The sequence below is a fragment of the Hyperolius riggenbachi genome, chromosome 1 (genome assembly GCF_040937935.1).
Source record: "Hyperolius riggenbachi isolate aHypRig1 chromosome 1, aHypRig1.pri, whole genome shotgun sequence".
NCBI lineage: Eukaryota > Metazoa > Chordata > Amphibia > Anura > Hyperoliidae > Hyperolius > Hyperolius riggenbachi.
In genome coordinates, this window is record NC_090646.1 from 411,733,805 (window position 1) to 411,756,242 (window position 22,438).

The window sequence follows — 22,438 nt, forward strand, 5'->3', positions numbered from 1 at the left end:
ACTTTATTTTCTATGCATTGTATTGGGAAATACAAGAAACAAAATACACAATTTCTCCAATTCCATCCCTATAGTTTTAAAATAAGCAATGCTGCTATAAATAAAATCCACACATTTTATTTTCCCGATAGTCCCGGCTATCATAACATTTAAATGATGTTCCTACTACAATGTATGGCGACAATATATTATTTGGAAATAAAGTTGTATTTTTTTCTTTTTTTTGTGTTTTTTTGTCTCTGGTCAATAATTACAAGACCTTGGCCCATATGCAATTCACCTTTTCTCCTAAGTTTCCTCCCAGGTAATATTTTCAAACTTGTCAATAAAATGCCTTTTAACTCACCAGCAAGAAAAAACATTCTTTAAATAGTTTTGATAGTACTTTTTATCTTATTTTTTAGTACTTTTTCAGTTGCAATGTGCTGAAAAGTTGCTCTAAATAGAAGATGAAAAATTATCTCTTAGGAGAAAACTCAGAAGAAATGGTCAATTGCATATGGGCCCTTATTTGCTAACATAACAGTAATATACCCTCATGACATACATATTAAAAAAGCTGAGTTCCTAAGGCAACTATTTATGCATTTTTAAACAGTTTTTTTACAGTGTTTAACCACTTAAGCCCAACTGGACGAGATTTCTCGTCCAGTTGGGCTGCGCGCACTCCCGCGGGTCGCGCGCGCGCCCGCGGGCCCCCCCGTGCGCGCCCCCGCTGCTGGCCGCTAGCCCACCGATCAGTGAAAGGGATTATAAATCCCTTTCGCTGATCGGACCCCCCCGGAGAAAAGCCGACAGCGTCTCTTCAGACGCTGCGGCTTTTCTGAGCTCTGGTCTCCTTTCTTCTGCCTGGGAGCGAGATCGATCGCTCCCAGGACTTTTTGATTCTGGCTATCTTGTGGCCAAATAGCAAATTACACCTAAAAAAAAAAAGTTTTACAGATAAACATATAAATATATTAAAAAAAAAACCCTGTTTACCTCCCACACCAAAAAATACCCACATACAAGTTTAAATTGAAAAAAAAAAAAATTACAATAATAAAAAACAAAACAAAAACATAAATAGTTACCTAAGGGTCTGAACTTTTTAAATATGCATGTCAAAGGAGTATATCAATATGATTTAATAAATTATGGGCTTCTAAACAGTGATGGACGCAAAATGGAAAAAATGCACCTTTATTTCCAAATAAAATATTGTCGCCATACATTGTGATAGGGACATAATTTTAACGGTGAAATACCCGGGGCATATGGGCAAATACAATACGTGAGTTTTAATTATGGAGGCATGAATTATTTTAAAACTATAATGGCTGAAAACTGAGAAATAATGAATTTTTTCCAGTTTTTTCTTATTCTTCCTGTTAAAATGCATTTACAGTAAAGTGGCTCTTAGCAAAATATACCACCCACAGAAAGCCTAATTGGTGGCGGAAAAAACAAGATATAGATCAATTAATTGTGATGAGTAGTGATAAAGTTATTGGCAAATGAATGGGGGGTGAAAGTTGCTCGGATGTAAAAAAATTTCAACCCTTCGGGCTTAAGTGGTTAATAAATAGGGGAAAGGGGGGTTTAGAAGGGATTAACGTTATTAAAATTAACACCTGATCAAGGTCATGTCCATTCATTCCAGGCACTGCGATTGGCTCAGGGAACACTAATTCCCCTTCACCTATTGCCACCATGTAAATGCTGCCGGGAACAAGCAGCGGGCGCGCACACTGCCACAGCAACACTGGACGCATATATGTGTCCACTCAGGTTCAGGTGGCTTCGATCTGGATGACAATTGTTGTCCAGATAGAATTAAGTGGTTAATGCAAACTATCAAAATTAGCAGGAAGAGCATTTGATTGGCAGAATTCCAAGCTGAATACAACTTGCATTAAATTTGCAAACCAGCTGAACTTCAACAGAACCAAATGTATTACACCATGTCAGCTGTGGCACACAATAACACACACTTGTCAATATGTTATGTGACTCTGTAGTGTGCACTTACCTGATATGGAAAAAGAGTAGACTGCATGTCCTCATCCTCCTCTGCATATGCCAGAATGCTTCTCAGTGACCTGCGCAGATACTCTTCATTAAAATCCTGCGATTTCCCAACCAGTGAGGCCAACGACATGGTAACTTGCATCTTCACTCGGGCAAAATTCTACACAAATCAAATAGAAGATCTGCATTTGTATAAATAACAAGAGGTCCTGGGAATTTGCGTTCTCCAGAGTTATCCAGGAAGGAGAACCTTGACAGATTGGTTGATTAATTGACTTAGGGCTTATTCACAGTGGGACGTTGCGGAGCTGCGTTATAAACTCTTACAATGCAGCTTACTGCACTGCAATGCTAATCCTATGGTACGTTCAAAGTGCGACGTTAGCATTACATTGTAACATGTAGCGTTATGGTAACGCACTGCTAAACTGCGTTACCTCTAAACGCACACGTTACCAGGTACAGAAAAGCATACTTTTCATTGCCTGTATGCTTTACTGTACTTACTGTATGTGACGGTAACGCAGAGTCAATGTGCGTTACCACCTTTTTTTTTGCTTTGCGTTGTAATACTCCGTTGTGACTTTTAACGTCGTATCACAACGCAACGGTCCATTGTGAATAAGCCGTGAAGGACAAACTAATTATAAATGAAGACCACTGTGGGTTAACTATCCCTTTACTAGTATTATCTGATGTTATGTTAAATTGGTACAAACAAACAGTAAGTGGCATTAGGGAATCTGCTTAGTATATAATAGAAAGATGCATCAACCTACACTTGTACTGCTGAAGCTGTATCTCATGATCAGGTATAGAGTGGCACATGCTTGGCTCCTTGTGCTTTCCAGGGCACTGCTACAATGATGTAACACCTTCTGGCACAGATCGGCACATTGCTCTGCTTCCTCCTCAAACAGGAAGTCCCCAAACTGTAAGAGTATATATAGATATAGTAGTGGGTTCAAATATTTAAATCTAAGTATAAATACAGCAGTGTTGGTTCAACAGGTACCATACCTTGATGATGAGTAGTCTGATGGAAGAAAAACAGTGGGCAAGGTAGGTGTTGCTCTGATTAGTACTCAAAGAATGGACAAGTACTTTAAGGACTCCTCCAAGTGTACTATCCTTACAATCCACAGATAGATTCACCTGAATTAAACAGAGTATTTAAATACTTCAAATATTTTTGTTAAAAAAATTAAATTTTAGCTCATGTTATCTTAAACTTTTTTTGTGCCTTCAATATTTTATCTCACTGCTATAGGACCTTATCATGAATCTATGCATACATCTCACTGGATAGCAACAGAATATTTATGATAGCTCTTCACTTGTCTTCTATGCCTGATTAAAGGACTAAATTAAGGTCTGCCTAAAGCAGGGGTCCCCAAACACTTTCGGTCAAGGGCTGGGTCAACATACTTCAGACTGCTGGCGGGCCGGAGTACAGAGCTGGGCCAAGGTCCTCCAGCACCCAAGGCTGAGACACCAAAGTGCGCCCCTCCATCCCTCCCACCCCAGCCGTCACACTCATTGCTATTAGACTAAAAGGCACCTCAGGGCCCCCAAACCACACCAACACCTTATTAGCTAGTTATCTGGCTTGCAGTCACTGCTATGTATCCCCTTTTCTTATTTCTCTCTGCTTCAAACACAATAGGGGAATGATAGCTGAGTGAGTTGTGCGCCCCCTGCTACACTGCACCCTGATGCTGGAGCTTCTCTCGCCTCTGGCTCGGCCCTGCCGGAGTATACTTAAAATGATGTATATTGTATATTGATTCCCCCCAATCATGACCGGAGGAGAGCTCCCTGCAGCAGCCTTTCAGTTATGCGGCGCCTAAAGAACGTCTTTGTGCACCAAACAGTGAAGCATACCCAGGTGACAAGTCACAAGTGTGGATGGGTGGTGACAGCACTGCTATTCTATATGTGGGCCACACTGATATTTAAAGGTGCAGTGGGCCACATCTATAAGTTATATATTTCGTGCTTGGCCAGTGAAAAAGCCTTGGGGTGGTACATTTGGCCTGCGGGCCATAGTTTGAGGAACACTGGCTTAAAGCCTGAGCTCACATAGGCAAGCTGTGCTTTTGTTATGGAAAATGTAAATGCTTTCCTTGTTTTTGTGCAATAAAGGAAACTTAAAAATGGCGTGGGAGGTCCTCCATATGCTTGTCAGCAGTTGGGGATATTTTGGAAGAGGGGTGTCAAATCTTGCTCTGGTGTTGGAGATAAAATAGCTCTTCCAACAACCCATGTCCCAGAGTGGATTCTCCAGCAATGTGGGGCAGGAGTTTATGATGCGGTGCAATCTCCCTGATAGTTTATTAGGAAGATAGGCACTCCTACCCTGGTTAATGAGTGCAGGGGTTTTCAAGAAGATCCCTTAACCAATCTGTTATAAGTGTAAATTGTAGTGAACAAAACAGGGGTTTTGTAATATTTATTTTCTTCTTATTGTTGATAAAACTATTCTCTGGGATCCCTATTGCTCCTATTGATCTCAATTCACAAAGCATTATTGCACGCAGTAAAGCAAGTGAGATGTTCAGTATTTCTCTCCAGCGTAAAGCTGTCTGTAAATAACAAACAGTCATTTGTGATTTTATAGAAGGGAGGAAACAGAGCAGAGGAAAGGTGAAAAGGAATTAAGCTATTCAGGAAAATAACAGAGTTAATGAAAACATGTTTTCATAATTGACATGTGTTGTATGACATAAATCCACAATATAATATTGTACAATAGTAATTAAAAATAATTTATAAGATGCTAATAGCTTTGACCTGATACTCATTTTATGTTTATTTAATGCAGATTGGACTTGCAGTTTACTTGTCAGTATAATACAGAAAAAAAAACAAAATCATTTTTATCCATATCTTCTTCCATTTTCCATGCACTGCAGTAATCCATTAAAGAGACTCTGAAGCGAGAATAAATCTCGCTTCAGAGCTTTATATATAGCAGGGGCATGTTTGCCCCTGCTAAAACTCCGCTATCCCGCGGCTAAACGGGGGCCCCTTCACCCCCAAATCCCCCCTTGCAAAATCCACGACCAACTTGGTTGTGGATTTTGCTCCTCCTAGAGGCAGGGCTAACGGCCGCAGCCCTGCCTCCAGTCGCGTCTATCAGCGGCGCATCGCCGCCTCTCCCTCGCCCCTCTCAGTGAAGGAAGACTGAGAGGGGCGGGGGAGAGGCGGAGATACGCGTCTGATAGACGCGCGTGAGGCAGGGCTGCGGCGGTTAGCCCTGCCTCAAACAGGAAGCAATCCCCCACTGCACGGAGGGGATTTGGGGGGTCAGGGACCCCCGTTTAGCAGCGGGATAGCGGCGTTTTAGCAGGGGCAAACATGCCCCTGCTATCTATGAGGTCTGAAGCGAGATTTATTCTCGCTTCAGACTCTCTTTAAACACAGAATGAAATACCACATGAATCTGTAAAATACTAAATGAAATGCTGTATGAGGTAAAAAATTTTGTGAATTGTCATGCACTTTTTGAGTACATTTCCAAACTATTACCGCATGTGTGAAAATCTTGCAAATACTTTTGACTACATGCAGTAAATTAAATTTGGACTGAACAGGTCGTGAATTGAAAAATTGTGTTGGGAAATATGCCCTTCTTTGAAAGGGCATTGCAGACATTTTGTTCATCTACAAGCTTGAAGCTTGTTACTACAGAACAGTCATGTTCATATTTTACCAGCAACATGGCCTTTTAAGACTTATTTTAAAGGCTCCTTTCAGATAATGTATGATTTTTTAAATCCTTTTGATTCAGAATTAATCCCACTATCTATGAGTTCATACCGCTAGTCCAGCAGGTAAAAAATTACTGTAATAGAGATAATAGTCAGGTGGGAAGTTCTTCAGCTAAGATACCCCCAAAGTTGTTTTACATTTGAAAACCTGCATATTGTGAATATATGAACCCTCATGTCTTTATTTTACCTGAAAACAATGAGGGTAATATATCAGATAGGATTCCTTTCTGGTTGTCTCGCTTTTGTTTTTTTTACATCCCAATATTCATATGAATGTATTAGAAGTATTGGAAGTAAGACAAACGCTAAAAGTAAGAACAACAGTTGTGAAGTATAGACGTAAAGTTGACTAATGGAAAGAACTCAGCATTGTATTCCACATGTCATTATTTCCTTCCTACCTGTATGATGGTTTCCACCACATCTAGAATGATCAGATTGGCTTCAGTAGCCAGGTTCCCGCACATAATGGCTTCCTGGTCCATTTCTGCCTTTGCCCTGCCATAAAATAATGTTAACGTGTGGTGTTTACCCACAAAAGAACATGGACACAGTGCTAGAGTAGTTCAAGGGAACCTAAACTGAGAAGGATATGGATTTTTCCTTTAAAAATAATACCAGTTGCCTGACTCTCCTGCTGACCCTGCATCTCTAATACTTTTAGCCACAGCCCCTCAACAAGCATGCAGAGCAGGTGCTCGTACTGAAGTCAGACTGGATTAGCTGCATGCTCTTGTTTCAGGTGTGTTATGTAGCCACTACTGCAGCCAAAGAGATCAGCAGGACTACCAAGCAACCAGTATTGTTTAAAATGAAACATCCATATCCCTCTCAGTTAAGGTTCCCTTTCAATAATATGATCAACAAAATCGTGCATAGAAAATGGCTGACTGATCTTACCACTTAAGTGTGCAAACATTTTCTTAACCACTTGAGGACCCACCCTTTACCCCCCCTTAAGGACCAGCGTTATTTTTTGTGATCTGTGCTGGGTGGGCTCTGCAGCCCCGAGCACAGATCAGGTTTCATGCAGAGCGATTAGATCGCCCCCCTTTTTTCCCCCCTATGGGGATGGTGTGCAGGGGGGGTCTGATCGCTCTGGTGGGCAGGCTAGTTGCGGGGGGGGGCACCTCAAAGCCCCCCTCCGTGGCGAAATTCCCCCCTCCCTCTCCTACCTGCTCATCCCCGGTGATCAGGGCTGCACAGGACGCTATCTGTCCTGTGCAGCCAGTGACAGGACATCCCCTGTCACATGGCGGCGATCCCCGGCCGCTGATTGGCCGGGGATCGCCGATCTGCCTTACGGCGCTGCTGCGCAGCAGCGCCGTACAATGTAAACAAAGCGGATTATTTCCGCTTGTGTTTACATTTAGCTTGCGAGCCGCCATCGGCGGCCCGCAGGCTATTCACGGAGCCCCCCGCCGTGAATTGACAGGAAGCAGCCGCTCGCGCGAGCGACTGCTTCCTGATTAATCAGCCTGTAGCTGGCGACGCAGTACTGCGTCGCTGGTCCTGCAGCTGCCACTTTGCCAACGCACGGTATAAGCGTGCGGTCGGCAAGTGGTTAAAGAGAACCCAGGCGGTTCCTTGGGGGGCAGATGGGACACCGAGGCATGTTCTCTGCCTTATGACATGCCCCTGTGTCCCCACAATGCCGATCTCTGCCCCCCTGACCGATATAGTTCCCCAAAATTAGCAACAATATTTGTCGCTATCTCAGAGGGTAAATAGAGGAGAGGGATTCCCTGCTCAAAATGCCCACTAGGGGCGTTCCTACAGGCTTTCCGGAGTTGCCTGATCTCTTCCTGGCCATGCCCCCTGGCAATCCCCCGCCTCCCTGCACGTTGTGAGAGAGAATCCATCTCTCCTTCCAGCATTGTGACCCAGAGGTCACGAAAGTGAAAGTGGGGCAATGTGGCCCACAGAAGCGGCAGAGAGCGGCATGGATGGTGGCTACCTGATCCGCACAGCCCCCCGGATCAGGTACCATAATTTTTTTTAATTACATGAGCCCACCTCGTGCTCTCTTTAAGGCAGGTACATTTAGAGCCTAATCACACCCAAAACTTTTATTTTAGTTTTAAAAAGAGTTAGGGCTCTTTCACACTGGTGAGGTGCCCACTACCCGGCAATGAAAGTCAAGGCCATTCATACTGGCGTGGTGCAGCACGATGCAATGTAAGTGACGTTTTCACCACATCCCCAACCCAAGGGGAAATCTATGTTACTGTTTGGTTCTGCGGCAACCTGCGACGGAACGGAAGTCATGTAAGTCTATGGCGACTCATGTGTGTAAAAATGGCCACCGCAGGTTTTTATGCGTCCCACATGCGTGGAAGCATATTTTAGCAATATGCATCTGCGTAACACGGTAATCTCCAAAGGCCTGCTTTTGGCGGTGTGGTGTCACCAATCTGCAATGTGAAAATGGCCTAAAGGTGGCCATACACTGGTTAATTTTTTTAATGATATCCAGCTGATTTTATTATTTGATTAAATCTGTTGCAAATCAATGCAGTAAACAATTCCTAATTGATCAATTCTGAGCCGCAATCAATTTTCTCAATTGCGCCAGAATGAAAGATTTTGCACGATCGGCGGTGGGTCAGGAGCGTGTCACAAGCTGTGATGAGGGAAGTGCGGTGTACACAGCGAAACGTACACTCCTGACTCCTCCCGTGTCTTCTCTCCACCGCTGGGCTCTCCTCCCTAATGCTTCTCTCACATCACAAACACTAGAGGCCAACACTATGTGCCATAGCATTTGACCTCTAGCAATTACCATGGGACACAGGGTAGGTGAAGACATGCACCGACAGGCAGGTGAGTGCAAGCTTCACTGCCTACACTCTGCGAGGCCCGGTGGAAAAGTGTGTGTGTGTGGGGGGGGGGGGGGGAGGGGGACTGGGAGACTTCATGCTGGAATCTATTGATAATCTCTGTGCAGTGTGTGGAGGGATTTGATCAGATAGATCCCTCTCTGATCAGATAATGATCTGAGAGGGATCGGTCTGTTGGCCACATCGAATAGCCAGCTTAAGGAAGAAGATATAAGAACAATTACCAGGCGGTTTCTTCTGTTGGGACCCGGTTCAGGCAAAATCCCCCTAGTTCTTGTCCCTGTGACACCAAAAGGTTTGAACTGGAGCCCATGGTGTCAACAGACAGGGAAATAGTAATAGTGCTAAAAATTTGACAGATGTTCTAACTTTCCCCCACTGGACAAAATATGTTTTGTGAAATGCTGTTTCTGTTTAAGCAACTTACCCACTTTCTGTACCGGCAACAACAGCAATAAAAAGCAGAAAAGGGCTTTAAATCCATTTAACTATATCTAAAAACTTGAATTACATTTTTGGAAGGAGTTGCACCTTAATGGTATCCTTTTTATGGCCCGTTAACATTAACCTTTCTTTACCTAACAATGCAAATGCAGTGTCTCCTGCTCATAGGAGTCTTAAAATAGAGGGCATCGTCAAACCATAAATTACGTCTCTAACCACACAATATTCCACTTCACACAGTATTTCAAACTCACTGTAATTTACATGCCTGTGCTTTGCATTCTATGACATCTCGGCCTACTATAGCACATTATTGTGCTCAGTGACACAGATAACTTTATCATTTACAAAGTAAAGGTGCTTACATAACTAATCTTTCATTAGCTTGGCGCCAGTGTGTCTGCTCCTTCCTCCACCTCAGGTTCTCATTAAGGCCAGAAAATTTGTCATTCCCTGCTGTAGTAAAAGACAATGTCATCCAGACTTTCTGAGAGCTAATGACAACCTACATAGAAATAACTTTTCAACATAGTGTATAATTTATGAAAGCACAACCTTTAATAATGAATTCTTGTAAATGACAAACTTTCTAATACGAAACTAACTCAAGATGGCAGCTTGAAAATCTGAAGTTATTTATGTATAAAATGTTATTAATATGAATGAAAGAATGCATTGTTTGCACATTTTTTTCTCTTTTCTTTAGAACATAAAAGCATATCCTAAAGTTGACCTGTCATGTAACCAGTGCTGGAACATCATCCAGATAATAATCAACCAATATTTATATAATTTAGTAATCATCATCTCAGGCTCTAGTTCTAACATTAGTTGTCTATGCACTGTGCTTTATGACTAGTCTACACACAATACATGCACAAATCACCCTCTGAAGTACATGAAAAGTGAGATGCTGAGAACTGTTTCCGTTAGCTCCGGTCTCATGCACTGAAAATGGCCTGCAAGAATATTATACATAAAAGCTTGCCATGTTATTGTTATTTATTTATACAGCTTCCATGGCACTGTATGGAGTACAACAAATATAGCCAACAGAAGGTCACACATACATACTTAATGCTCAACAAATAGGTATATAGAAAACACAAATATATGTTGTGGGAGAAGATGTGAAGCATAGCGAAGAGACAATGGGCCCAATCCAATTCACTTTCTCTTAAGTATTCTCCTAGGTGATCATTTTATAACAATAAAATGCCCTTTAAGTCCCCAGCAAGCAAGAAAATACTCAACATAATTTTGCCACTACTTTTTCACCTATTTTTTGGTACTTTTTCAATTGCAGAGTGCTGAAAAGAGGTATAGGACACTGTTCTTCAAAGAATTTAGAAAGGTCACAGATGCTGTGTTAATACCTGCTCCTGGATAAATAAATGCAGTTAGAAGGGGATGGGGGGGGCGCATGGCAGCTCCTATAGCTATTAGAAACCAAGAGTAACAGCAGGGGAAAAGTGTCTTTGTTCCCTTTAAGGCTTCAAAGAGTAAAGCATAACAAATGTGAAGTAGAAAAGAATATAACTGAAGCAATGGACCTCGAGGACAGTCTTAAATGCTAGAATATGAGGAGATGCCTACGGGGAAGGCTAAACAAAAATTCTTGTGCAAAGCAGAAGCTGCAGGGAAAGTATCTGAAAGCTAGTGAGGATTCATACTTACTTAAATAATGAGTGATATGTAATGATAAGTTACATTTGACATTTTATGCAATTCCACTTAATAAAAAGTTTTAATATAAATGCATGGAATGGCTTATGGAATGACTTAATGGATTGTCTGGGTAATAGGTATCCAGTGGGGCCTGAATTGAGGCTGCATTAGAAGAGCAAAAAGAGAGGAGGATGAACTGCTTTTAGTAGAGACTAGTATGGTACCAACCTGTTAGTAGGAAACAAAGGAGAATGTTGCAGTAAGATAGGATATGAGCTGAACATAAATATAATTTTAAGGAGGAGACAGGAGGCAGGTAATTGTTACTGTGAGGCTTGTCATGAATGATAGCGCTTTGTCAGAATTACCCCTAGGCTAGGAGAGTTGAGGTTTGGTAGAGTACGAAAGTACATTTATAGTAATTATAGGAAGGGGACTAGTATAGATGGTAGAAAGACAAAAAATAAAGTTTGCTGCATGTTAAGTTTGAGAAAATATGGGAAGTTCAATAAACAGCATACAGACATGCAGGGCACCAGCTATTAGGGTAGATTGCATTATCGATTGGGAGCTGATTGGACTTGTTGAAAATTATCGATTCAACCCATGGGTCTGATGGGAAACTGCATGGTGTGTCCCAGACTTAATTCTGAAACCCAAATAACTGCATGTTATGTTGCAACTGTTGAGGACAACATGAGTGCAGATAGAAAATAGAAGAGCCTTGTGGCACACCAACAGACACCAGGCATAGGCTCGAGATAATGTAACATTGTGAGAAAATGTGTTGGTCTGACAGCCTAAGATAAATTCCTCAGTATCCTCAGAGAGCCCGGATATCTATTTTACATACTAACTCTGTGGCTCTCTCGCTCTGATCCTTTAGCTCCCAGTGGAGCATAGGGCATCAGTGAAGACTCTCCATTCGGATCTATTAGTTGTACAGTGTCTCTACATATAATAATCTTTCTAAGTATGCACCTGTTTTCCAGCGTCTCATCATTTCCCCTCTTGCTCCTTCTCCGCGTAGCAGTGCTTCCTCCAGACGGGCTTTCACGTCCCGAGACTTCTGGAGAACTAAGGTGCTCACTTTGTCTGGTGACTGTTTTCCCTGAGAGAACAACATCCACAGTCACACCCTGAAGCTGGCATTACTGACAAGTGTATAGAAAACTACAGGATCCACAGCGTTTATACAAGGTGGCAGAAAGCTTACAGATAAATCAACTAAAAGTGCACATTAATGGTGCGATTTTTAGTGAACAATTCAATCATTCAGACTGGATTGTCTGAAGACAAAAAAGCTGAATGATTGCATTATGGATAGTTTCCTTAAAGGACCACTCCAGCGAAACAAGTAAGCAGTTAAAATCCGACAGAACTGACAAGTTTTGGACTAGTCAATCTCCTCCTGGAGGATTCTCAGGTTTTTTTTGTTTCCAAAGGTATTTCCTGAACGGCAGTTTAACTGCCAAAATAGTAAGATACCAGCCATCCTCCCTACTCACTTGCACACTATTTTGGCAGTCAGACTTAGCAACTGCAGTTCAGGAAAGGCTTTTGAAAAAAAAAAAAAAGAGAGAGTGAAACCCCCATGAGGAGATGGACTAGTCAAAAACCTGTCGGTTCTGTCAAATTTTAACTGATTTCTTTTTTCACTGGAGTGGTCTTTAAAACAACCGGTGGTTCATCATGGTGTATTTTTTACATACATACCAGCACAACTGGTTTCGATAATGTGAATAGCTGGATCCTAATGCTGTGGATTCATTCAAAACAATCTTTACATTCAATCTGAATGATCTGATTGGAAAAATGATCATTCACTAAAAATCACAGCGTTAATGGGCCCTTTTACACAGAATGGGTCTGTATGTCAAAAAAAGATTTGTTTTACTACACAAATATCATAGTCCATATTTAGATGTAATAATGGTCTCTATCAACTATACCAACTTACCTTGTACTCAAAGCAGGAGACAGACATGTAAAGCAAATCCAATATTCGGTTTAGCTGCAGATTTGTGAGGTAGCCGAGCCATTTCTGGATAACACTCTGCTCTGCATTCTTCATTATCCACAGGAAGCAGGTGAGAAGGTTTCGGGTAGATTCTGGGCTCAAAGTGCTGTACATCTTTAGAGGCTGAACAGAACCGGAAGACACAGAACACAGAAAAGTTTACATTTCATCCTTTATGTGTGAGAAAGTGAAAGATGTACTTCAAATGTAAGACAAGGATGGTACTGCAGTAAATTAGAAATACTGTATATTTAGGTCATATGGCGCGGATGGCATTATTGTAGCATGCCATCCATTACAAATCTGCATTGATCAATCTATTTGTCTGGCCTCGGTACCAGAAGTACAACATAGTAGTTATGATGAGAGTGTTGTTTATACATTATACACACTATCTATACATAGGAGCATTATATTTGTCTACCTCCTTCATTTTTTTTTAGTATTAAAAAATACATCTGGACAGTTTCATCTTCCTCCAACTGATACCATTTGTACAATACTGCTATGAGTAGATATACTTGCACGGTTCCTCCATCCACTATGCATTAGATTAGATTATTTTACAGATAGGATGAAAGGTTTAAGGGCTGGTTCACACTGGGGTGATTTTTCAGCGCTTTGCTGATCGCCGGCGATCAGCAAAGCGCTGCTACTAATGTATCCCAATGGATACATTAACACAGCAGCATTTGCGAGTTTGATCAATCACAAACGTGCTGCATGCAGCGTTTCAGGGGCGATTGCATTGTGATTCTCCTTCTACTGAATGGGAATCACATGCGCAAATCGCTCTGAATTGCAAGATTTTGCCCACAAAACCGAATGCGATCGCGGCTAAGCGGCGCTCCAAGCGCTGAGTGTGAACCGGCCCTTACACTGCACTAGGAGATGTCTACCTAACTTCAGTGCTTATTCACTCGTCTTATTACTCAGTCTATAAGCAATACTCACTGTAATGCTAGGTACACACGATACAATTTTATGTTAGATTTACCTGCCAGATCGATTTTTTTCAACATGTCCGATCTTAATGTTGATCGATTTTCTGATCGATTTCCATAAAGGTGAATGGAAATCGATCGGAAAATCAATCAGAAAATCAATCGTAATTGAGATCGGACATGTTGAAAAGAAAATCGATCTGGCAGGTAAATCTAACAGAAAATTGTATCGTGTGTACCTAGCATTAGGGCTCGTCTCCACTTGGGGTGATCCTGTGCGATTTCCACACATGAACCTAGATCTGGACTCACAGCCTATTGAAATCAATGGGTTGCTTACGATTTCATGTACAGGAAAAAAACTGAAGCACTGCTTCAGAATTTTGAACAATGCATCCAAATCCCTATAGTTGTGCATGGCTTGCCTAAATGGCTTTAGCAGTGTAATCACACTGCACCAGTGCCTCAGAGATGAACGGCTGTCTCTAGTGGAAACCTGCCCTAAGTACTGTGGTTTTGTAGCAATGGTATTCCTGACACCACACCAATGCCATACACGTTTACTCAGTATATGACTGTACTAGCATCTGACTTACAACTGATGAAAGCGTCAAGGGTGGAGGTTTGAGGCCAAACTGACTTCCTGCTACAGCCATGGCAACATTTGGGTTTATTACACTCGGAGTTTCTGATTCTTCATCCATGCTGCGTGTCTTTCCACTCCGTGTATCTAAAACTAACACAAAGATAAATATATAAAGTGCTATCCACAACCACTTACAAATACTGTATTCAAGAACAGGTACAATGCAGAAAAGGAAAATGACTATTTGTCAGTCAACTCATGTAATCTACTAAAATATAAATAATTCTTAATGCGTCTCATCAAACAAATCTGTGCTTTATAGCCTAGGCTAGGGAGTAACTATAACCATAGCAGACCATAGCAGCTCAGAGACCTAGCACTATATTACTATCTGAGTACATAAGGATGCATATAGGCAGCAGCAGTGCTGAATCTATTGAGTTTGGATAAAACAAATGTATGTAAAGTATGTGAATTTTTAAATGGTTTCTAAGAAAAAAAAAATCTGTAAACTTTGCTTTTTAGTAATTTTTATTGTTTTAATGATCTTACCGGAAGCAATGCATGTAGAACAGAGTTTAGAAAGTCATAACATCTTATTATGCTTTTGTTGTGAGGAGTAATCAAAAATAATCTTGCTTTTGTTTGTGGCAAAGTTTACATTTTGGCATCCCTTTTATTTTCATAGCTAATGATGTTTAGCAAGAGTTACCAAAATGACTGACACTAACAAGACTCCCCAGGGGAAAGATAACTAGACAGTAAGCTGTGGAGAGAATGTGCACATACTGTATAACCAACAGTCCGATGAAGTGCTATAGAACCTTATAAACATACTACTGTTTTCTTTAAATTGCTCCGCAAATTAAAAGAAAACAGTGCGAGTTTCCTTCCAAATAAAATGCCCAAGGCCACCAGCAGAAAGGGCATGACTCCAAAGCAGTTGGGTGACATAAATCCCTCCATATTCAAAGCTCCATTGCCACAGAAGAGGTGGCGTATCTCAGAACCCGTTGGCCCAGTATGTCTTTGGGACCTCTGACTGGATCCTTGCTAGTTGATAGAATGTATGTTGCTTGCAATCTTCTATCTTGATTAAAGAAGGTCTGCAGGGAGGTCCATCTTTGAGCTTTCTTTTAATTAGTGGCCCCCACTAGTAGGAAGACATGGCCAAGTCTATAAATAGACTCACTTCCAAATCAGCATATTTCAGAGTACAATAACCTATGTTGTGTTGATCATAAGATGGACATTTTTAAGCTAGTGCTCCAGGCCCAAATGTTGTATTTTTAAGCTCTGAGTATTCACTGGCAAAGCTTTTTTTTCATATGTTTAAGCTAGTTGACAAAAAGATGAGAATTCTGGAACGTCCTGTATGCCAAACTGTTTGCTGGTGCCATAGTTTCAGGAAAGCTTAATTTTTTTTATACCGCTATTAGAAAACTATAGTAGTTGCAGAATTAAAAATAGTTTTTTTTATAACAATAAGTTACGAAAATGATTTTATCTCACAAATATAAATTATATCTACTTTAATGAATACCTCATTTAATTTGGCATGTAAAGTTAACTGTGTTTAACCACATGCAGGAATGCAGTTTCCGGGTATGCCACTAGACAGTGCTTTACACGATCACTACCCATTTAAGTGTTAATTTCTGCACTGGAGGTGCAAGTAAAAAACAAAGCTAGTAGACTTGCTGGTGTACATTTATGTTAAAGATACAAATTGTTATTTGAATAACATACAACAGACAAGAAGCTCATGGGTTGTATATATAATGTAATGCGCTACATGCACAAAGTGAGTTATGTTAATGATGTAAATACCAGGAACCATGGGCTCTCAGGGCAAAGCAATTTTACCGGCGGTTGTGAGTCGTCCTTTTTGACTCCAGAACCTGATACCATTACATCCTATTCTTCCGCCTATAGGGGGAACTTTGAATAAAAGCAACGTGCTATGCAGAAGGTTGTGCAGGTTGCTGCTGTCTGCTAAAGATATGTAGATGATTTCTGCCTTTAACACCTGGTTCTGGTGCAAGATAATCAATACATAGCTCTGCTTGAAGTTCTTAATTAAACTGGCTGTGTGGCCACCATCATTCATTGTGTCTGCTGCACTAATAGTGTCAAAAGTCAAAGACCCATCTTAGTGCACTCCAAAGCCATCAACTAACTTTGGAATCTTTGGGTAATGTAAGACTGTGAGAAAGGAACTGAGGCCTTGGTGCATATTCAATTCACTTTTTCTCCTAAGTTTTCACCTTGGAGATCATTTTTCATCTTTTGTTTAAAATATGTTTTCAGCACTCTGCAAATGATAAAGTACTAAAACGTAGGATGTAAAAGTACTGTCAAAATTATATTTTCTTGCTTGCTGGTGACTTAAAGAGAGACTGAAGGGTTATAAAATACCTGTTTTTATTAATCAGGCCACTTTAACATTATACTCCAATCTGATTCACCCCAACAAGTTTCTTAACCCCCCAAAATCCCGGGGCAAAAATTCCACGATTTTCCAGGTAGTGGATTTTGCTGCCTAGGGAGGCAGAGCTTTGTGCTGTAGCTCTGCCTCCAGTCGCATCAATCTCCGCCTCCTCCCGCCCCTCTCAGTGAAAGAAGACTGAGAGAGTGGGAGGGGGCGGAGATTGACTCGAGCAGAGGCAGAGCTATTGCACAAAGCTTTGCCTCTACCAGGAAGGAGCCCCAAATTTTGCCTCGGTGATGTCGGTGTGATTAAGACCTCATTCTGCCGCGCTGTTGTGGCAAATAAGATTGGATTATAATGCTGAAGCAGCCTGATGACTAAAGACAGGTATTTTAAATCGCTTCAGACTCACTTTAAAATGCATTTTATTGATAAGATGTATCAAAAATATCACTTAAGAAAAAACAAAAGAAAAAGTGAATTGAATAAGGGCCCTAGTACATGTCCAGATACCTGCCACAAAGTGTTACATACATAACAGATTTACCTGAAAAATCATGTAGCTGAGGAAGCGACATCAAAATGGTGCTGACCAGTGGCAGATAGAGGGCAGCTATTTTGTTTCTTATCTCAATTTTCTGACAGCGTGGATCCAAATCATGGGAACTTAGAAGATTGTGGATGGCATTGATGGCTTTCCTTTGTACTCTGCCAATTCTGAAGAAAGAATTTTACAGTGAATATATCAAAGTATTAGTAAAGTCTTCACTAATTTGAATGACTGGGTGCATTTGTATTAAGCTTGCCAGTATGTGCTAGATCAAGGCCTTCCTGATCTTTCCATTAAACTTAGTCTGAGAGTCTACAATCTACAATGATCTGCATCAACTACAATGATTTTGATACGTAGAGAGGTGATAAATTACCCTTCTGCCTCCTGGTCCAGCACAGTTTCCAGCTCCGTGAAGAGGAGTCCAGTTAGAAAATGCTTCTGCTTGTACTCAGGTGACAGCTCAAACATGCTTGCAATTTTGTGGTCCTGGAAGCTAGAGCAGGAACTGGAGTTCTACAAGAGAAGAACATGCTTCAGTTATTCTGCACGCTTATTATGTCAAGTAATCAGTTCAGTTTTGTAACAAACAGCACATATGATTTTAGGCTGTATCTGATCTGTACAGTAGCAGTTCTGAAATGATAATTGGTCAACAAGATATGAAGTAAAGATTACCGTATATCACTCCATTCAGTGTCTTAAAATATGGAATAATTGAAAATGTTTTTTCCTAGAGGAGACGTTTTATTGAAATCCATGACAAGTACCTAGCATCTGCATGAGGTCATGCTTTAATTTATATGTTTCCATTCATATGCTTTAATTCATGTTGAGTACATGGCTTTTTAAGTTTTGACCCCTGACTGTGGCTATTGTGTATAGTATATACTTCATTGAGCTTCCAACAAAAGTGTTGGCTATACAGTGTTGAGGATATATTCAGTTTTGATAAGCAGGTTTGCTCTGTATGGTGTTAAAAGGTCCCCACATTGAGCTGTTTTGTCATCTGACTTTAGTGCTTAAATGGTACCTAAACGGAGAAGGATATGGATTTTACCTTTTAAAATTATACCAGTTGCCTGACTCTCCTGCTGGTCCTGTGTCTCTAATGCTTTCAGCCATAGCCTCTGAACAAGCATGCATATCAGATGCTCTGACTGAAGTCAGACTGGATTAGCTGCATGCTTGTTTCAGGTCTGTGATTTAGCCACTAATGCAGCCAGCAGGACTGCCAGGCAACTGGTATTGTGTAAAAGGAAACCCATATCCCTTTCAGTTTAGGTTCCCTTTAAGATATTTCCCTTGCTAATAACTGTCACATAACAAGGACATACATTCATTTTTCACATATTCCTGACATATGAAGTCAGGCTCGGGGTGGAAAAAAGAGGCCAGAAGCGGTAATCCCCAGCCTGACTCGGGGTAGCAGCAGAGAGGTATGTGAAGAGCCTGCGCGCAGCATGGCGGCATTTCTAACTCACCTCCCCTGGGATCCAAACGCTGGCAGCCATTCTTCTTTCAGTCCTCAGAGGTTCTCGATCCCTCAGGTGAGATTACAGTTTGTGACATGATGACAGACGGTGATCTCCCTATAGGGGTAGAGCATCACCCGGAGGACAGAGGGAGAACTGCAGAGCTGGATCCAGAGGAGGTGAGTAATCTGCAGGGCTGTCGCAGATTTATCTAGCGGTATGATTTTTTTCCTGCTTTAAGGGTCTAAAAGCTAATGAAAAAAATTGCACCGCTATTAGACCCTAAAATGCAAAAATAATCATACCACCAGAGAGGTTAAACACATTTCTGGGTGATTACAACAAAGTACAGTATAATTTTGATGTACCTCAGAAGAAATGGAAGGACAAGGAGAAGCTGGTGTAGATGTTGATGTGACAAAGAAGAGGTTCAGATTGAGATAATGTTCATGACTGCAGAGAATCCGGAGAAACTCAAGCCGCATGGAGCTCAGGGTTGGAAAGGAGTTCAGCTTGGCTGTCAACTAGAAACAACAATAAACAAAGGTTAAACAGCAAAACTGTCATTCCAGATAAGTAATGCAGTTATAACCTTATCTTTTTAAACTTGCAAAGTAAATGGTTAATCTTTTTGTTGCGTAGATAATGTTTTCATTATGCTGTGGAACTTCTTGACCAATGTTCAAGTGACCATAACCTGAGACTGTACTATTACATTGGGATTCAGTGTCCTCTCCAGGCTTTTTTCCCGGGTGCTCCAACTAGCCAATTTTGGTGAGCACCCGGCTGTCATTTGCTCGCCTCCTCATCCTTCTCCTATGCTTTAAGCGGAGAGCAAAAGGGCCCTGCCTTCCTCCGTCATGCTCCACCCAGCTACTTTTTCATGCCACCAGGTTGATAAAAAATTCTGGGGAGAGCACTGGGATTGAAAAGATGTTTTGCTATTTTTTTTGCTTCTGACAGGCTTTAAAAAAAACACCAAAACAATCAAAATACCCCCCAAAAACGCTTCTCTATAGAAATATCGGGCTTGATTCACTAAGACCAATACAGTAGCATGCATTATCAAAGTTAGTACGCTTTATCACAGTTAACACGCCTTATCAGAGTAGCATAGTGAACTTATGCCTGCTAATTGGCAATGACAAGAGCTCCACTCGTCCTGCCCTGAGCCCCTGCGGGTTCGTAGCACTTGCTATACTACTCTGATAAGGCGTGTTAACTTTGATAAGGTGTGCTAATTTTGATAAGTCTTAGTGAATCAAGCCCATTATGTTTACCTGTTGTGAAGACTGAGATGGAAATCCATGCAAAAGAATACATATCCCAATGTCTGTATTTACTTTTCCATCTGCTTGTATAAAAGTATATATATATATATATATATATATATATATATATATATATATATATATATATATATATATATATCATGAACAAGCAAAGAATCAGTGTGCTGCACCGAGCGGTACCTTGCTAGTGGTCTGATCAACTCTCAATTACCAGATATTTCTGCTGTTCTTTATCTTCAGTCAAGATTGCACGGACAAGTTAGTAGAATCAATGACTACTATGCAATCGATTTTCAATCAGGTAGTGATTGTGCAGTTGTCATATCAGACAATTATTGTTCCATGTATGGCTAGCAGGACGGATTTAGCATAAAGTCTGTTGTAAGGTCTCAGTTTTACAGAACATTATGAGATGCAATCCCTATAACTATCAATAATTGTACATGCTTGGAACATAACAGGGTGTGTTACTATGTAAAAAAAAAAAACACATTCAACCTTTGCTAATACACTTTTAACATCAGACTAACCTAAGTGTGGGGCAGTAACAGCTGTTTAACATAGATGACTTTTAAGTTAAATGTACAGTAAGTGTAAACTGCAAATTGCTTCATCTAGTTCTAGTCCTTATTACAAGCTGTGTGACAGGCTAGTAAATCAAAATCCATACTACAAAAAGAGAAGCCACTATTGTCAGCCAATAAATAGCTCTGAAGCAGGAAGAACCAGATATTTCAAGAGTGTTCAAACAACTACATAAAGTGGAGAATGGAAAGAAGTAAGCAATGTAAAACTAAAGTGCATGCCTAACATTAAACCTATATTGTGCATTTTGATACATTCATATTCAGTACTCTTGCCAATAAATACCACAGGCTTCTTTACCTGATTACAGTAATGTTTGATGAGATTAAAAACAAAACCACGGTCCATCAAGGACAGTAAATCATACAAGAAAAATGCCAGGCTTATGTTCATTTTTTCTGCTTGCTCAGCTTCCTGCAATAAATAAAACCACAGAATGAGTAAACGCACAGGTAATGGCAATGCTTCGGTTTAATGCAGAAAATAAAGCCAGTACCCTACATCTTAAACTGTGCCCAAACTCAACTTCAAAATGTGAAAATGTAAAAAAAGGTCCATGAGGGCAGCCTAATTATTAATTTGGCGGTTAAGAAATACGAGCCAGAGGTTTATCATACAACTGCCAAAGATGTTGGTTATTTGCCCTCACCATCAGCCTGCCAATGCTGGAGGATGACATTATAGGGAACATGCCTAGGATTGGACATATCACCTTCACCTGCACATGCAGAGGCAGCGTGGATGGCAGCACACATTTTTTCTTTTTATGCAGTGCAGGCTAAAAACTCAGGCATAGGAAAGAGGGGGTTGCTAGGATTGGGATTTTCATTCAGGGGGTTAATTAAGGTTAGGTATAAAATAATGTTTTTTAACTAATGTATAGGTGTAAAAGTAGATTTATACAGTCTGCAAAGCCTTTTCTGGTTGCTTGAGACTACTGGATAAATGGGTTCTGTATAACGGGGATTTTACTGTATAATATTTTCTGAAACTGTGCATATGCATTAATTAAGTAATGTGTTCTGTTTGATGCCTACCTTCTGCGGTTTGCTGAGAAGAGCTCCTATTTCAGAAGTAACCACATTGACTATGGTGCTTATGTCATCCTTAAACCGATTTGAGAACCGGCTTCTTCTGGGCACCTCTTGCTTGTCCAAAATGTGGGCATATTGAGCCATACTTTTCACCTAAAACCACAGAGGAAAATGTCCAATTGTTAGCTGTTTAACTACCGTATATATAAATATACTTATTACTATTACTGAACTTTAGTTATGTAGTTGACTTAAGAAAGAGATGATACAGTTAAAAAATTTTTTCACTATTAAGATTTTATTAAAGTTCAAGTAATGTAACAAGAAAATGCGTATCAAAGGTGGTTACATAAGATGTAGGTAAAGACATGAGTTACATCTGTTGCATATCACATACATCTATTTGCAGAATACATATAACAATGATTATATTAACCTTAACATCAGGACAATGTTGTCACATAAAAAATCTGAATGCTTACTAGAAGGAAGATGGGATCTTTGGTCAATATGGATTTGTTGAGCTTGAATTTAGAATATGATGTAGGAGACAACATTATGTTTTAGTAGAAAGCTGAAAGTCTGGAGTTCACAAAATAAGTGTAGCTATGCTTGTGGATTCTATCACCCCGAGGGAGCACACCACCCAGGGCCTATTTAGGAAGAAATATGTCTTAGAAGAGCTTTTCGTCTATTTCCCGAATTCCCATGTAATGGAGGTGTCTCAGCGGCTTTCTGAACAGATATTAAATCATTATAGCCTTGTATGTATCAGAGCACTGA

General features: G+C 40.6%; 1 protein-coding gene across 2 annotated transcripts in view; it reads right to left on the minus strand.

Annotated features, from left to right (window-relative positions):
- Window positions 1-22,438, minus strand: part of DOCK8 (dedicator of cytokinesis 8) — a 222,880-nt gene that overhangs the window by 35,911 nt on the left and 164,531 nt on the right. The window contains exons 25-37 of one of the 2 annotated variants that reach the window (XM_068235948.1): window positions 21,659-21,808; window positions 20,922-21,035; window positions 19,113-19,268; window positions 17,646-17,785; window positions 17,267-17,436; window positions 14,299-14,438; window positions 12,699-12,881; window positions 11,720-11,849; window positions 9,436-9,523; window positions 6,188-6,284; window positions 3,031-3,165; window positions 2,790-2,942; window positions 2,012-2,170 (exon numbers count right to left, since the gene is read on the minus strand). In XM_068235948.1, coding sequence (XP_068092049.1) covers window positions 2,012-2,170; window positions 2,790-2,942; window positions 3,031-3,165; window positions 6,188-6,284; window positions 9,436-9,523; window positions 11,720-11,849; window positions 12,699-12,881; window positions 14,299-14,438; window positions 17,267-17,436; window positions 17,646-17,785; window positions 19,113-19,268; window positions 20,922-21,035; window positions 21,659-21,808 — 1,815 coding nt within the window. Of the gene's footprint in view, window positions 1-2,011; window positions 2,171-2,789; window positions 2,943-3,030; window positions 3,166-6,187; window positions 6,285-9,435; window positions 9,527-11,719; window positions 11,850-12,698; window positions 12,882-14,298; window positions 14,439-17,266; window positions 17,437-17,645; window positions 17,786-19,112; window positions 19,269-20,921; window positions 21,036-21,658; window positions 21,809-22,438 lie in introns of both variants that reach the window. The other variant, XM_068235941.1, reaches the window with a different exon arrangement.